At 38.2% G+C, this 16461-nt stretch overlaps 1 protein-coding gene across 3 annotated transcripts in view; it reads right to left on the bottom strand.

Annotated features, from left to right (window-relative positions):
* Nucleotides 1-15933, bottom strand: part of LOC113964454 (probable ATP-dependent RNA helicase DDX60) — a 43738-nt gene extending 27805 nt beyond the window's left edge. The window contains exons 1-14 of one of the 3 annotated variants that reach the window (XM_027676761.1): nucleotides 15793-15933; nucleotides 14414-14522; nucleotides 13578-13931; nucleotides 13383-13452; nucleotides 11616-11793; nucleotides 11132-11473; nucleotides 10551-10658; nucleotides 9496-9657; nucleotides 8428-8589; nucleotides 6089-6230; nucleotides 4842-5003; nucleotides 3357-3459; nucleotides 2527-2642; nucleotides 269-432 (exon numbers count right to left, since the gene is read on the bottom strand). In XM_027676761.1, coding sequence (XP_027532562.1) covers nucleotides 269-432; nucleotides 2527-2642; nucleotides 3357-3459; nucleotides 4842-5003; nucleotides 6089-6230; nucleotides 8428-8589; nucleotides 9496-9657; nucleotides 10551-10658; nucleotides 11132-11473; nucleotides 11616-11793; nucleotides 13383-13452; nucleotides 13578-13917 — 2049 coding nt within the window. In that variant the 5' untranslated portion in view covers nucleotides 13918-13931; nucleotides 14414-14522; nucleotides 15793-15933. Of the gene's footprint in view, nucleotides 1-268; nucleotides 433-2526; nucleotides 2643-3356; nucleotides 3460-4841; nucleotides 5004-6088; nucleotides 6231-8427; nucleotides 8590-9495; nucleotides 9658-10550; nucleotides 10659-11131; nucleotides 11474-11615; nucleotides 11794-13382; nucleotides 13453-13577; nucleotides 13939-14413; nucleotides 14523-15792 lie in introns of those variants that run through there. The other 2 variants (XM_027676762.1, XM_027676760.1) reach the window with 2 other exon arrangements.
* Between the last annotated feature and the right edge of the window lie 528 nt (nucleotides 15934-16461).

The following is a 16461-nucleotide window of genomic DNA, read 5'->3' as shown; positions in this document are numbered from 1 at the left end:
CTTAACCTTCACAGAGTTCATATTTATTAATTTTTTTTTAGTTGTGCCTGTTAAAATACAATCACTCATCAGTATTCTTAACTAGGAACAAAAATACATTTGTCAATTAGCTAATTAGATTTGAAGTACAAAAAAAATTTGAATTTCTTCAACTGTGAACTACTAGTACATTCAGAATATAAAACCTCAGCTGTGGAACTCATATAGTAGAAATCTTTTCCTGAATAGTAGAAAAAATATTTGGAAAGAGCAACTTGAATATACTCACGTGCTTCTTTTGTGCCTTTTTGACAGCAGAATTAGCATTCTCTGACACATGCTCTTGATATACAATATGTTTTGAAGGGCTGTCTTCCAGAGTGCTTCCATAAAAGTGACGAAAAGTCTGTAACTTCTGTATTTCTCTTCTTTCTTTTGGACTTTTGGATTTTGCTGCAAACAAATATAATTGATTAAAAAGGCTTTGATAGAATTCCAGACTAATCTGTTACCAAGCAAAGACAGCTGGGTAATGGACAAATTTCCTAAAAAAACTCCTCATTGACCTAAAAGACAAAATCTCATGTTGAAAAAGGCTGGCTACTAAGACTCACTGAAATCCAACAGTACTTTGTTCTATCTGAGAGATAGGCAATAGACCCAAATTGAAATTACTTTAGATGCACGTTAAAAATATTGGAAAACTTAAAAAACAGGATGCCTGGAAATTACTACTGTTTGAGTCTATGGAAATAGAAAGGTGTCTTCTGAAGGCAATTCAAATGATCAGAAAGATACTTCTTCCCCAAGAAAACAAGGGTCTGCCATCAGAATGTAAATAAATAAATCTGCTGGAACAACACTTATGCTAGGCAGTGGAAGAATCTGAACTCAGCACATGAATACTTCCACACTCAAGCATCTGTCTTTCTCTGTCCTAAAATCAAAACGATGAGTCTGCTTCTGAGTGTGAAGACATATCTCAATAGATAAGAATATTCATGCAAGGCACGCATGGATTGGTCATAAACCTTCAACATTATGGAAGGTGCTCTAGCTACTGTTCTACAGGGAATGCTCTCCAAACTTTCTACTGAAATCACAGTGCACAGAATGCAAAAAATCATCCAGTCAAAAACAGGAGGAGATGGAACTTTGGTTTCATAGGTCAAGTAATACAAGTACTCACTCAGGAAACAGTATTTCTAAGTCATGGAATAAAAACCATAATCAACCTTAGAAGTACCAACAGTAATCCATGAATTCTCAACTTCTGGTAGGTTTTTCACAATTTCATTCACCACATGATGCTACTGATGATGGAAATATCTTTGAGAGACATTTTTGTGTATTTCCTGCTACATACAGTATTGTATAGTTAATTTCATGTAAATTTGCCAATCTAAGCTCCAAGCTAAGTCCAAGGCTTGTTTTCTATAGTATTGCAAACTAGAAAGAACTTAATAGGAAATTATAATGTGTAACATCAAGAATAATACAAACTTAAAATTACTTCTTGCTGGTTTTAGTGAAATAGAGTTAATTTTCTTCATAGTAGCTGGTATGGACTGTGGTTTGGATTTGTGCTGAAAACAGTGTTGATAAATCAGGTGTATTATTGCTGAGCAGTGCTTACATAGAGTCAACACGTTTTCTGCTGGTGAGGGGGCCGGGGGTGCACAAGAAGTTGAGAGGGAACACAGCTGCGATAGCTGATCCAAACTGACCGGTGGGAGATTCCATACCATATGGTGTCATGCTCAGCAATAAAATTTGGGGAAAGAAGAAGGAATGGGCAGATGTTTGGAGTAATGACATTTGTCTTCCCAAGTAACTGTTATGTGTGATGGAGCCCTGCTTTCCTGCGGATGATTGAACACCTGCCTGCCCATCAGAAAGAGAGAATTAATTCCTTGTTTTGCATTGCTTGTGCATGTGGCCTTTGCTTTACCTATTAAACAGTCTTTATATCTACCCATGAGTTTTGTCACTTTCACCCTTCTGATTCTCTCCCCCACCCTGCTGCAGCTGAGGCAAGTGAGTGAGTGGCTGTGTGGTGCTTAGCTGCCGGATGAGGTTAAACCACAACAACTTCTTTTACTTCGTATTTTAATTCTGTTCTCAAAAGACAAGATTGGCTATGCACGCACTGTGCAACCATCTGGGCAGATTTTCCACATACATGAATGTGCTTGCTAACCATTATCCAAACTATATATTTAAACATTAAACTTCATGTGTACATAGTTTGTATAAATCTGTGAAGCATTTTGCAGGAAAACAGGAATATATGATGAACATCTGAGCACATAAGTGCTCATTCTGTTATATTCAGACCAATTTAAGATAATACAAAATTCATACACATAAGGCACAGGCAAATCAGTTTACATGTAATTTGGCTACTGCAGTAGCTCCAGTTTGGCAGGTATTTGTACAGCTGCAAATTTTTTCTGAAATGAGAAGTCCTTCTGCAAAACCATGATAACCTTTACAATAATGTTCTGGCCAATACAGACCCATGGGCTTTGTGTTAGTTATTCTTACCATCAGCATTGCATGGCACTCGCTCATATTCCTCAGTCAAAGGTCTATCAGAATGCCAGTGACGACGTTCATCGAATTCCTTGTATTTAATAAGTGAAGTAATTGCAGGGTCATTGCTGAAATATATAAATATTAAACAGAGCAGAAAATAAAAGGGTTTTCTAGCTTCTCTAGAATTTGAAAATTGTGTCTTTATCAAAACACAGTTTTACTGTGCACAAAAACAACAAAGGGTTTAATTCTATCCCAAATATAGTGTGTTAAGATAGCCTCAATTTTTCATAAAGAAATACTAACAAAGTAAACCACCATTTTTTCATTTATTTTCATACAGATTGATCACAGAATGAAATGTAACTACATAATTCACAAAATGACTATAAAATACTCGTTACATAACACAAAACCCACTTCCACAAATAGCAGAGCAAATGTAAAAGATAACCTCTTCTTACTTTTTTCAGTATTTTTATTTAATGTTTTTCTTTTCCTGAAATCAATATGAGCTTTGCAAATTATGATAAGGCCTTTCAAACACAAATTTTACATTTAGAAAAACAGTTCCAGAACGTAGACTAACAAAGACTATAATGCAAACAAATAACAGTATGAGAAAATATGGATATATTTACTCTTACCCACTCTTGTTCTGAATTTTCTGTTAATATGTATACCAATACATGTAAACATGTATGTGACATTTTACCTAGGCTTAACAAAAAACATTTCTACATTTGTAAAAATTTAGCATAATATGGATGCAAAGTGCAGGGGAGTAGAAAATCAGCCCATATAATGTTATTTCATTAGAAAAAAAAACATATAGGTACCTTTTTAAAACAGGTAGGTCTTTCAAAACATCTCCAACATAATCTTGAACAAGATCAGATTTCACTGGGATTAGTCCAATGTTAGGAATTTCTTCTTCACAGACTTTACAGTGTAAAAAAAATATTGTTTAATTAAGAATATATATAATTGTATATCATTCTTAAAAATTCTGTCAAGTTACATTATAAATTAAATTCTGTAAATTAAAATTTACTAAAAGTAATCAGCATTTCACTAGTTCCACTTTTCTTTGTTCTTCTCAACCATGGAAAGAAGAGTGATGAAGACATCAACATTGCTTTCAAGTAGTTGTTCTCCTGACCCATTTTAGACACCTGTGCTAGCTTTCTGAATGCTGCAACCAATCCCATCTCACACGCATTTGTGTTTCTGCACTGGTTCCATAAAGATCACAGTCTCTTAAATATGGACTTTCAAACCACACTTACGTTGGATGACTAAAGACTACAACTAACATTGTGTATCCTTGGCACATTTGAAGTCTAGCCACATTTTCGGTCTTCAGCCAAAGGAGATACAGAAATAGGCAATACAATTGCCAAAAGATGCCCTAATATCACACAGAAAACAAAGAAACTTTTTTTGCCCACTAGATCCCACTTTGCCCACTTGACATCTTTGAAACCAGCTGAAGAATGCTCACAAATTTAAGTAGAATTCCAGCCTTTACTGACTTTTTTATGAACTGTCTTTTCTAAAGATTTATACAATTTCTTAAGTTTAAAACAAATATGTTACGGCTGTCACAAAGCTGGTTCTCAAGAAATGTCAGATATCAGGCAAAAAATTTTACCTAATCCTTTCAGATATTCAGAAGAGGTCTTGTATGCAAGGGAAGAAAACTATCTCTGAGCCAATCATGCCTTTCCCCAGTTATGGGCTACAGGATGATGGTGTAATTTAAGACACTTATGGGCAACTCAGAGTTCTAAAACCATCAAGAATTGCAGTGTGAGCTACAGTGATGGCTGGACTCTCTACCATTAAGGTAACAGTTCCATATGCCACTTAATTTGCTGATTCCATGCCCAGTACCTGCATAACATTATGTCAACATGTCAAAGATGTTCCTCAGAGACAGTCTTTCTGCAGCATAATCATTGCTTTAAATATGAGTACTTAATATGGTTTTGTACTACTACTTGTATTACACTACTCATAATGCTTTTTGCAATACATACAATAGATTTGGGCTAGCAGTCATGGAACTAAACCCAATTCCCCATGAAGTTAATAACAATACTTGTGCTGTCCACAGTTGAGTCAGCATTTCACCCATAAGGCCGCATCAGACTTCTTTTTGCATCAGCTGCAAGTTTTGCTAGTGGGTTGGAAGGATGGAGAAGACCCATGAAGCATGGATTAATTTACAATCACAATAAAATCAGACCACCACTCCTAGCACTTTTAGTGATAGCAATGAGGATCATGCTTTTAACACTAATGTGTGGAGTTGCCAGTACCTCTAAATAATGTCTTCTCCTGTTCAAGAAATACTTGGGATGTTTTTCGTATTGGGAAAGCATCTCCAAAACTGTATTTCACTGCCAATTTCTTTACGGCCTCCCATAAAAATTGGTAGTCATTCTCCATTTCTTTCCCCAAATCCTTCTGGAACTCTAATCCTGCAAAGGAAAGGAGGGGGGAGGGAAGTTGCTTTAAAATTGAGTTTCTCGAACTGAACCTATTTACCTATGTGGCATCAGGCACAAAAACTTCACTTTTATACAAGGGCTTTAGTCACTAGAACAAATTATAACAGAATGTTGTACATTCACAGTTTTTAATAGCCCAGAGTGTAAATAGGTAAATGTATTGACAATATGTGTTTTGGAAAAAAAACCCGGATTTAGACTGTCTGTGAAAGTCTGCAAGCTCTACTGCTAAAGAAGAGTTTCTCTCACCTTTGCCTCCTGCAAGGTAGAATCTTGAATTGATAATTTTTTTTTAGTGACCAATAATAGGTATCATTATAAAAATAAATGTTTTGTATTCCTAATTTATATTTTCTTTAAAAATTCCTCTACACTTGCTTTACTTAGGTACATACAGGACTTCTTGTAACTAGATTTATAAAGTGTTCTGGTTTACTATCACACAGACAGTCTCATGGCAGAGGATTACCAACAAGCAATTACTCTGAAAGAACATTTGCTACAATTCTTTCTCCGTATTTTCTTTTTCTAATCTTAACACATCTGATGGTGTTCATAAAGCTCCAGCTCCCAAATTACTGTATGTTTAAGACAATATGTGACCTTGTCTGAATCAATCTCATCTGAAATTATTATTCAATGTCACAGTGACCGTAGGGATTGAATCTAGTTTCTGACTGTGTTGCACTAAGACAAAATTAATAAAAAACTGACTAAAAAACAAACAGAATTGAGAATACCCAATAACAGTGACCCAGAACTCTTGCTACCTATGTTATATCACTCTTTTATGTATTAGTACAGGTGGCACATAAAAGATATGATATGATAAAGTATTCTGAATGAGTACTGGTATAAGACACTTGCACATGTGATTTTCTGAACTTGGTTACAGAAAAAAATGTTTCCTTATTATTCCATGAAATGTATCCATTGCTCTATGGGTCATTAGAAAATTGTGCTCATTTCTGCCCATACAAGCAGTTTTATTCCCATTTTGCAGCTTAATAAAGTAAAAAATATAAGAAAGTAAACTGTTCAACAATGATAAATACCTTTAATGTATTCGACCTCATAGTAATGTGCAAGATTTATGAGCAGCGAATCATCATTTAAATCAGGCAGGTAAGTTAAATCCAATTTCCAATCATTTGTATCACATAGCTGTACCAGAGCAAAATGCATACACAACTGTTGCTGTTAAAAATAAAGCAAACAATTAATTCTTATGGAGCACCTTTACATGTGGAGGTATCAAAGCATCTCCAAAGGAAGGTTAACTACCACAGATTTATTGACATGAAAAAAACCACATTGTTACTTGACTTCTCTGTGATCAGAAAACTACCTTCACAGTTCTACTTCATTGCAATAACCAACTTTAAACAAAAAAAGAGTCTGACATCAAACTTGCCATACTGGATGAGACAAAAAAGTCCATCTAGCCCAGTACCCTAACAGTAACACTGACTAAATGCAGATGTCCAAGAAGAGGTCAGCTATTGAGATCTTGCCCCAAACATCCTCCTAGCCGCACTCATTTGTGGCTCACAAGATTCCTGAACTAGGTATGGTTTCACAGAGTCACAGAATGGGTCAGGTTGGAAGGAACACAGTGGGTCATCTGGTCCAACCTCCTTGCTCAAGCAGGGTCATCCTAGAGCATGTTGCACAGGAATTGTGTCCAGACAGTTCTTGAATATCTCCAGTGAGGGAGACTCCACAACCTCTCTGGGCAATATGTTCCAGTGCTTGGTCACACAGTAAAGTTCTTCCTCATATTCAGGTGGAACTTCCTGTACATCAGTTTCTACCCATTGCCTCGTGTCCTATTGCTTGGCAACACCAAGAAGAGCCTGACTCCATCCTCTTGATACCCTCCCTTCAGATACTTACAGACTTTAATAAGGTCTCCTCTTAGTTGTCTCTTCTCAAGGCTCAACAGGCACAGCTTGTCCTCTTAAGAGATATGCTCCAGCCCCCTAATCATCTTTATCACCCTCCACTGTACCTGCTCCAGGAGCTCCATGCCTCTCTTGTATCGAGGAGCAGTACATGTACATGTACAAATGCAGTGCTGTGTAGGGCTGAGGGGCAGGATCACTTCCCGCAACCTGCTGGCAACGCTCTTCCTAATGCACCCCAGGATACCATTGGCCTTCTTAGCCACAAGGGCACACTGCTTGCTCATGGACAGCTTGCTGTCCACCAGGACTGCCAGGTCCTTCTCTGCAGAGCTGCTTCCCAGCAGCTCAGCCGCCAGCCTGTACTGGTGCCTGGGGTTACTCCTCCCCAGATGCCGGACCCTGCCTTTGTCTTTGTTCAACTTCAGACAGTTCTTCTCTGCCCATTTCCAACCTGTTGAAGTCCCTGTAATGGGCTGCACAGCCCTCTGGGGTATCAGCGACTCCTCCCAGCTTTGTGTCATCAGCTGGGCATCTGCCCCTTTATCCAAGTCACTGATGAATAAGTTAAACAATACTGGGGCCAGTATTGAACCTTGAGAGACACCCCTAGTGACAAGCCTCCAACTAGACTCTGTTCCACTACCACAAACCTCTGATCACAACCAACTGCCCTTCAGCCAGTTCTCAATCAACCTCACTTTCCACTCATTCAGCCTACACTTTCCATGCTTGCCTAGGAGGATGTCACGAGAGACAGTGTCAAAGCCTTGCTGAAGTCCAAGTAAACAACATCCACTGCTCTCCCTTCATCTATCCAGACAGTTGTTTCGTCATAGAAGGCAATCAGGTTGGTTAAGCATGATTTCCCTTTGGTGAATCCAATCCATGCTGACTAGTTCTGATCCTATTCTTGTCTTCCACATGCATAGAGATGACCTCCAGGATGAGTTGTTCCATCACCTTTCCAGAGACTGAGGTGAGGTTGACTGGCCTGTAGTTCCCTGGGTACTCCTTCTTGCCCTTTTTGAAGACTGAGGTGACACTTGCTTTCCTTCAGTCCTCTGGCATCTTCTCCAGACTGTCATGACCTTTCAAAGATGATTGAGAGTGGTCTAGCAATGATGTCTGCCCGTTCCCTCAGCACTTGTGGGTACATCCCATCACGGCACATGGACTTGCAGATGTCAAGTTTGACTAAATGGTCCCTAAGCCAAACTTCCTCAGCCAAGGAAAAGTCTTTGTTCCTCCAGATTTTTTCCATGGTCAACTGGGTCAGGTATTTCTGAGGGCAGGCCTTGACAGTGAAAACTGAAGCAAAGAAGGCATTCAGTATCTCAGCCTCAGAAACAAACAAAGGGTTTGTTTCCAGCGGGTACATTACATTCTTTAATCTCATCAGATGACTGAAGCAGGATATAAAGGAAAATGAAAATTGAAATGACAATTGCACCCTGTGTCAGAGGAAGTTAAGACAGTGCTACCCATACCATTTCTAACAGTGGTAAAACTTGCTTCGTCCAGCAGGATTTCATGTTCCTAATCTGAGCTCTCTGTGAAAGAGGCATATGAAGAAGAAAAGTCACTGTGAGACATTGCATTCTGCACAGGTCAGCTGCTTCTTCTGGAGATAGGTGTTTACTTCTTCTCTGTTGAGAGATGACAGATAAAAAGTTGACCACATCCTTCAGTAGAATAATTGTGTTCACCACTACTTAATTCAGTGGTATGCACTTTGTTAAAGCAGCCAATAATTTAGATCTATACGACCATTTTAACTACTCGCGGCCACACTTAGTTGAACATTATTGTAGTGCTGGCAGATGCAGATCAGTTATAATGTTAAAAAAAAAACCAACAAAACTCTTCTCCAAAGAGGAATATGACTATGAAAACCAAGACAAAACTTGAAAAAAATTTTCAGTTTGTCTGGCTAGAAATGTTATTATTTTAAGAGGAAAAGTTAATATCTAGATATAGGCCTATGCTCTTTTCTCAACTGCACTGCAAAACTCAGTACAGAAATTGAGCTCTGCTAACTAACTACTTGTAGCTATCCTCTAGTCTACTGAATATGTCTATAATAAAATATTACTGATATATTGCATCTGTGTTAACTTGATGAAAATACAAGGCTTGTAGTATGGTCACAAAAATGACCACACATAGAAAGAAATCTTTATACCGAAACATCTCACTAACTTGAGGAAAAGCATATTCTTCTGTGAAAGCTAGTATAGCACTGAATGTTAGGAAAAGAAAAATAATGAGTGCAACTACCTTCTTAAGGTAAAACTTTCTATGAAAGTAATTGTTCCTAAGGTAAAACTTTTCCCAGAAACAGCCACTGTGACAGGGGGGCCAGTGCCACCCACAAAGAGACCATGCTCCTTTGAAAAGCTGTGGCCATAGCAATTATTTGACCCAAACCATCTAGTGTAATCACAAAGGAGGGATCTGGGCCTCTCTTCAGCTTTTTATCTAGAAGGACAGCCATCTCTCCTCTTAGCAAATTGCTTAGGGTTACCACGCTGAGAAGATATTTACAAAATTCTTACTCTTGCTGATTGCATTCTCTTTGCTCCCATAGGAGTATTTGCATTTCCCAGCATGCTGTTGTATATTTTTAATCCCACAGCACAAGCAAGAACACAGACCACACGGCGAATATCAGATCCTTCAGGCCACAGTTGTTTCAACAAACGGATAGCCTGGCAAACCTGTAGTCATAACATTATGAATAGCATAAATTATCACCATAATAAAAATTACAAAAAAAAAGACTATTCTTATTCTGTACAGAGTTTCATCAAAGTAGGGAAATAAAGGACAAAAAATCGCAGAAGAAAAAGTGGGCACAATCATTAGTAAAAACTTCCCCTTTTTGCCATGTCACTGTTGTCCTCTGAGGGAGCAGAAGTAGGCTAACAACACTGCAGTGTAACTTCATGCTCAGGAAAATGGCAGTAGTATATTAGGCATTAAAGGTGTCTGTGTAACCATAGAAATAGCAATTTTTTGAAGTTAAAATATCGTAGAACCACTGCTTTAATCATGCAAGAACAGACCTTACAACTCTAATCTAGCTCTTGAAAAAAATTCCCAGATCATGAATTGTCAACTGAGTGTGCGAACCTTAGCAGCTGCAATAGTGAGGTTTAGATTTTGAGACACGTCCCTACAGAAGAGGTTGCTGCTGGCAGCAGCACTGACTCTGGCCCACCGCTGCTGCCATGGAGATGGGGCAATGGCCACAGTGCCTCCAGAGGGTAGTAGCTGCAGCCCCCACAGTGGCTAATGGTGTTTCATGCTAAATGGGCTGGTTTCTATCTTCTTCAAGACAAGGTGTTTGCCGAGACAGAAACATCCCTAAAGTGGCATCCCACTGATCAGCTTCCAGCTGAATTGTGCCACTATAGTGAACTTTAAAGAAAGAAACAGTTTCAAGCTGCTGTGAAGAAGAGTGGCACAGAGAAGACCTTCTCAGACTTAAGGCGTCACTTCAGGATAAGGCAGAGAGCTCCCATTTCTGGTTAGAAAATAATTTCAGGTAAAGGAATGAAGGAAGACAGTCAATAAAAAGAGAAAAAAAAAAGAAAAAGGATCAAATTACCTCTTTTTGTATGCTTTTCAGGTTCAGCTTGAGATGTTCATATAGATGGATCAATGGTTCTTTGTACCTGACTAGGTTTTCACAGGCACATCGCAGATCTTGTTCATGCTAAGAAGTCAAAGTTATATGCAAAAGTCAATAGATACAAAGCATTAGGGACTACTAGCCACAGACAGAAACCATTAAGATATAAGTAAATCCTCTGCCTCCAAGAAAAAACTGACTACAATTTTAAAAATCACATCACTGGCCTAAACACTAGTCTTCCTCTGGCATATTATAAGTCAATTAAGACAAGTGATAGTGAAGATAAGGGAAAGGCTATACTAGGGGCTATCATATAGAAAGTGAAAAAGGATGTGAAATGAGACTACAGAGAACAGGGCAGGAATTTGCCACCAATCGCAAAGTTTACCTGTTAGTGATTTCAAGACCAGTAGATTAAAGAAAACAAGCCACATATCAATTCTTTATAATATTAATAAGTAAATTAAAATACTCATATTGAGATATTTTATTTAAATCTTCTAAGTCAAACTAACACTCTTATTGCAAACCAACAACAAAGTAGTGTAGCTTACCATTTGAAAAAATAATCTGTGTATATATACACTCTGAACGTGATATCCGTAAACTCTAAGAAGATCATACTCCTGTCCTGAAGCAATCACAACATTGATTTTCTTTGACAATGAATGAGCAATTAAAATAGATAAAAAGTCTCTATGGCAAGGGCTCAGTCCTGTGTCAGATATGATGATGAAGTAAGGATAGCTTTGCTTCAGGAAAATCTCCCATTTGGATGATAAACAATTGGAAAATTCTGTATGAACAGTTATGCTTGTATTATGCCTCAGGTGTTCTATTAATGCAGAACGTAAGAAAAGAAAACGAGGATACTGAAAGAACATCTGCTCTGCATCCTGCGGGAAATAAACACAATGAAATGATTCAGTTACATTTGTTGACACAATGAACGGATTCCTCATCCTGATTAGAATCGAGCAGTTGGTTTAAAAGGAATTCAGTGGTTTAAACAGAAAAAAAACGTTATTTGTTCAGTACCTTGAAGAAAGTAATGACGTATTTTGCTCCTTTTTCAGCTAAATCATGCAGAAAGCATTCAATTTGGTAGAAGAAGTTTAGATATTGTGTTTTCTTATCTATAAACATAAGTAGTAAGGAATCCCCATCTATTACAAAGAATTCAGACTCAACAAAGTCTTTTAACAGACTGACATACCTGAAAGAAAAACACAAAACATGTACCTAACATTACTCCAAGAAAAGTTGGGGACATGAGACAGAGGAAATTTGCTTACTAATACATTAAACATTAAATGTATAAATAAAATCAATAGCAAATCAACTTTCTTGGATCTAACTCCTAAATAGCTTGCAATCCTTTCAGTTACTGAATGTATTAGAAATTGTCTCCTTTACAATTCCAGATAGTTTGGTAGCATCTGAGGTTTTTGTGACTTATATATCACCCTTTGTCCATGCCTGCTTATGCAGGAAGTGTTATCTGTTCTAAAAGAAATACCCCACAGGAGGTAATAACAAAGTATATTTTGAGAGCCTTCCTGCCTGAGCTTTAACTAAAAATAGCAACTATCATGACAATGACAACTACCTCCCTTATCCAAGGAATGTCTACTGCAGAAAAACATGTTAACAGCAAGAGAATCCAATCACAATCCATTACTTCAAGAGACCAAAGAATTAAAAAATTCTTCATCCAGTTCCTATTTCAGGTAACTATGAGAGTTGATAAAATTTTCATTAATGAGTCTTAGGTCAAAATTTAAACAAATCCCTTGCATCTGAAGATGGTAAGTATAAACCTTAGTTTTTCATATATCCTAGGAATTGAATGCATTCTTCAGTTCCTTAAGAATCCATAAAAATCCAGTAACATGATGTTTTACTTAGGGCACACCAAGGAGTCAGAAGAACTTTTGTAGGCCCAGATGAGGAAACGGTAAGCTCTTCTATTAAAGCTCCTCTGCTTTCATGTTTGCCTATTACATACTACACTGTTTATTATACATTACAGTGCTAATGCATAGTAGGAGAATATATTCTAATAGTACAAACGTGCTTGTTTTCTTCAAGGCTGTCAAAAATGCTTAGTCCCACACCTGAGAAGACCTAGCTTTCCTTTCTGGTTGAGATAACAGCCTTTGGTTCACAGTCCCAGCTTGCTGTCTGATGCAATGAGTAGCCTTCTACAAACAAAAAGTATGCGAACTTCTTCTTACACATTTGTCTGCCTTTATTTAATATTAATCTCTTATGTGAGCTCAAGAATGCAGAGGAGACACTTCACCGGCAATGTGAGTGTCACTACTGGTAATTCCTTTCCCGTATCAAGCAGGGAAAGGAACCCAAATCTGGAGAAGCAGAAGATCATGCATGAGAACTGACATGCAAAACTACAGAAAAGGAAAATTCTGTAGGCAAACTGTTTTAGATACTGTAAAAGTAGTAGCCTTAAAACATGTGAGGAAAAATACTCAAAAAAGCATGACAAAGAATTTGAAAAAAAATAAATTGCAATAGTTAAAATTGTAGATCAGTTCCCAAACACGCAGACAATCCCTACTTTTTGGGTAGACTTTCTATTATACTAGGAATCTTCCTTCATGTGGCTGGAGGAAGTATGAAATCCTAAGCATGCCTTAGGTCTCCTGGTTTTCCACAAACCTGGGTGACAAGCACATAGCTTCTTTCTCTAAGGGGTGCTACACTGTGATGTCTATTTAGTTCAAAGAAACTATTTCTATTACCATTTATTGCATTTTTTCCCATGAACCCCACTGTACTTACTGAGCCTTTGATAGGGATACCCAAACGTGTAGCCTCAACCTCTTCAGAAATTCAAGACATTTTCTCATTCCTAAAATAATCACATACATGGTTATTGATAGAACCATATAACCTTAACTCATCAATTAATTACAAAAGAGCCAAAATGTAAGATAATGCAACAGACATGAGCATATGCTATTAGCACCTCCTCACCAGGGCTTTGTGAATCATGTTCGTGCTGGACAACTCTGGAATCTTCATCTTCAGTTTGTGATGCTTCCTGTTTCACTTCTTCAATGCTACTGTAATCTATGTTGTTGACTTCTTTTTCTCTATCTACCTCTTTTTTAAGCCTCCGCAAAACAGCTGCTTCCACTTTGTCACTGATCTTATCCTCTTCATCAATGTCAATTGTACTCCCTCTGTCTTCATCTTCCTTTGTTGCAATGAAGCCCATTTTCTCACTGTCACTACACACACTGTCCCTATCATCGTTACTCTCATTTGTATCTTCATTAACAACTGTCTTGGAATGATCTTCTGCAGAATCCATCACAGATCTTGATTCTGGCATCCAGAAAAAGAAAACTCCAAGTAATGAAGAGATATTTTTCAGGAATTATAGTATGCTCTTTGGCTTCAACCATTAAATTACCTCCTTTGTAATCACACTGGAACAAATTTTAAGAAAAAACAGGAAGCCTTTTTTTGAACATCCCTGAGAGACATATTTTCATTGTAAAAATAATAAATAATGAAATGCACGGAAAACATCAGTTTGTTTTTCTTAATATATACTAAAGAGGAGCATTACATATTTGTTTTGCACTTTGCATGAAGGGATCCTTGGGAAGGTTAGATATAATTTATTATATTAGCTATATCTACATGTCACATTCCAAGGAACGATTCATCTTTCCTGATTCAAGTGATTTGTACCCACACTGCTCATGCTAGTCCAGTCACAAATACACATGCCACAACATCTTCACTGCATGATGGAAGTAATCATGGTTTGGTATCAATCCTACTTCTTAAATCAGTTTTACCTTTTTTCTTCTTTTTTGTTTTCCAGGGGTAGAATTCTCAAATCGAGTAAGCACAGAACTGTAATGGTTAGGGTAACTCCATACTTCACTAGGTCACAATGTTCAGTTCCTTTGAGCTAAAAAGCAAACAAGTACCTTGGGATAACTGCACAGTCCCTACCACATCAGCTCAGCTCTTTTGAACTTCAGTTTTCCCTAACTTCCACTTAGGTGACAGACTCATGCAGTACTTATTGTTGCAGTATTTGCCATTGCAATATTCACACAGAATCAATTAGGTTGAAAAAGGCCTCTGAGATCAGAGTCCAACCTATATTCATACGCCTTTAGATACAGCTACCCTGCATTTCCCTAAGACCATAAAAGGACTATATGATCTTTAATGTCATTTTTAGTCGTACAATTTTTCTTAAAACCTTTTTTAAAAAATAATAAAAGAAAGTGAAATCTACATTTTTCAGATCTCACAAACAGAAAACTATGCCCCAGTTTTCTTTTGTGTTTTCCCCTTCCTTTAGTATAAGTTCCTAGCGAAAGAAGCTGCAGAAAAAGGAAACAGAAATACATTTTTATTATCCACTTGTAAAATACTGTGCACATAATGCGCTATATTACAGTAATAAGGTAACTTGAATTCTAATACCTATTTTCACAAAATGTAAGTTATTTGTATACATACATTTACACAAAATCATTTTCTGTGTACCTGCATAAGTACTGTTTGTCAAAGCAGCAATAAGCCTGAGACTTTTCTCCATTTTCTTATCTAAACTGGAAAAGTTATACCAAAGGCTTCAGTACACAATTCTAGGTTGAATCATGTACTTCTGCATGCTGAAATTATCACTAACAGAGAAATTGGCCACATTCAACAATCTCCTAACCAAGAGTGACTTTCCATTTCTGCAAATGTAAAGTCAGCCATTCTCAAAGAAAGAAAAACTGCATCTGTACATACTCATGTATGAACTGCTATATTCCTTTCAGAAAGAAAACTAACAAGGCTTAAATATTTTGGTACCTCGATGCTTTTCTGCAGTGCACACGCTGACATCTGAAGTGCCTGGGGCTACATGTGGGCAGAGGCAACCAGGTGTCTTTTACTCTCTGCCAGCACTCCTCTTGCCCCTCCACCCTGGGGAGAGCTCCCTAGCTGCTCGCAAAGTCCCACGTGTTCCGCAGCATGATGTCCAGCCCTAAATCAAACCCAAACCAACCGCAACCCTATGCAAACCCCAGCTCCAGCATCATGCCTGCAGCCAACCACGAGCCCCTCAGAACTAAGGCTGACTCTAACCCTACCCCAGGCTCAGCCCCAAACCCCACTCCAAAGGCAAGTCTAACCACAAACTCTAAGCAAGCCCCGGCTCTGATAGTACCTGCCGCCGCCGCCGCTGCTGCTCCTCGCCCGGCCCGGCTCCGCCGCCCTCCGGCCCTTAAAGCGCCGTCGGCGGCAGCTCCAAGCTCGGAGCCCCGAGGGCGGCTCCTGGGGCAGTGCCACCGCCTCCCGTCTCACCAGCTTTCGGTTTCCTTTCCTGGTGTGGACCTGCCTCCAAGTTCTGGTTTCGTTTCCCGGGTGCCGGGAAGAACTTCGGCCTTAAATACGGCACTGGAAAGTATTACTAGTACTTCCTTGCTTCCATCAAGCTATGCTTTTTCTGTCATGATGGCTTCAGCTAGTGGTCCAAGAGCCATTAAGCCTTCATTGCTCAAGGGTATTGTTAATGCAAGCTGCATATACGGTGCAGAAAACACTAATTCCTATTTCGGTCCCTTTATTCACTGCAATCTCTTTTCCTACCAGCCTGCTTTCTTGTAGTAGGAAATTCCATACAAAAATAAACTAGAAGATACATTTGACACACCTTTTTAGCATGTCCAGCAAATCCTTTAGCAGGAACAATACTGGTCCCCTATCACTTATTTTAGAATAGCAAAGCCTCAATTTGCAAGGGAATCTGGGTACCAAGAATTGTTGAAATAACATTTAGGAAACTAGAGTTTACATATCAGATTGTCTTGGCAAGAAGTGAAAAGCCTTTTTAGAT

This window comes from Neopelma chrysocephalum, unplaced genomic scaffold, assembly GCF_003984885.1.
Source record: "Neopelma chrysocephalum unplaced genomic scaffold, ASM398488v2 Primary Assembly neopelma1_42, whole genome shotgun sequence".
NCBI classification, from domain to species: domain Eukaryota; kingdom Metazoa; phylum Chordata; class Aves; order Passeriformes; family Pipridae; genus Neopelma; species Neopelma chrysocephalum.
Note: the sequence above shows the minus strand (reverse complement) of the source record. Positions and strands in the feature narration are given on the sequence as shown.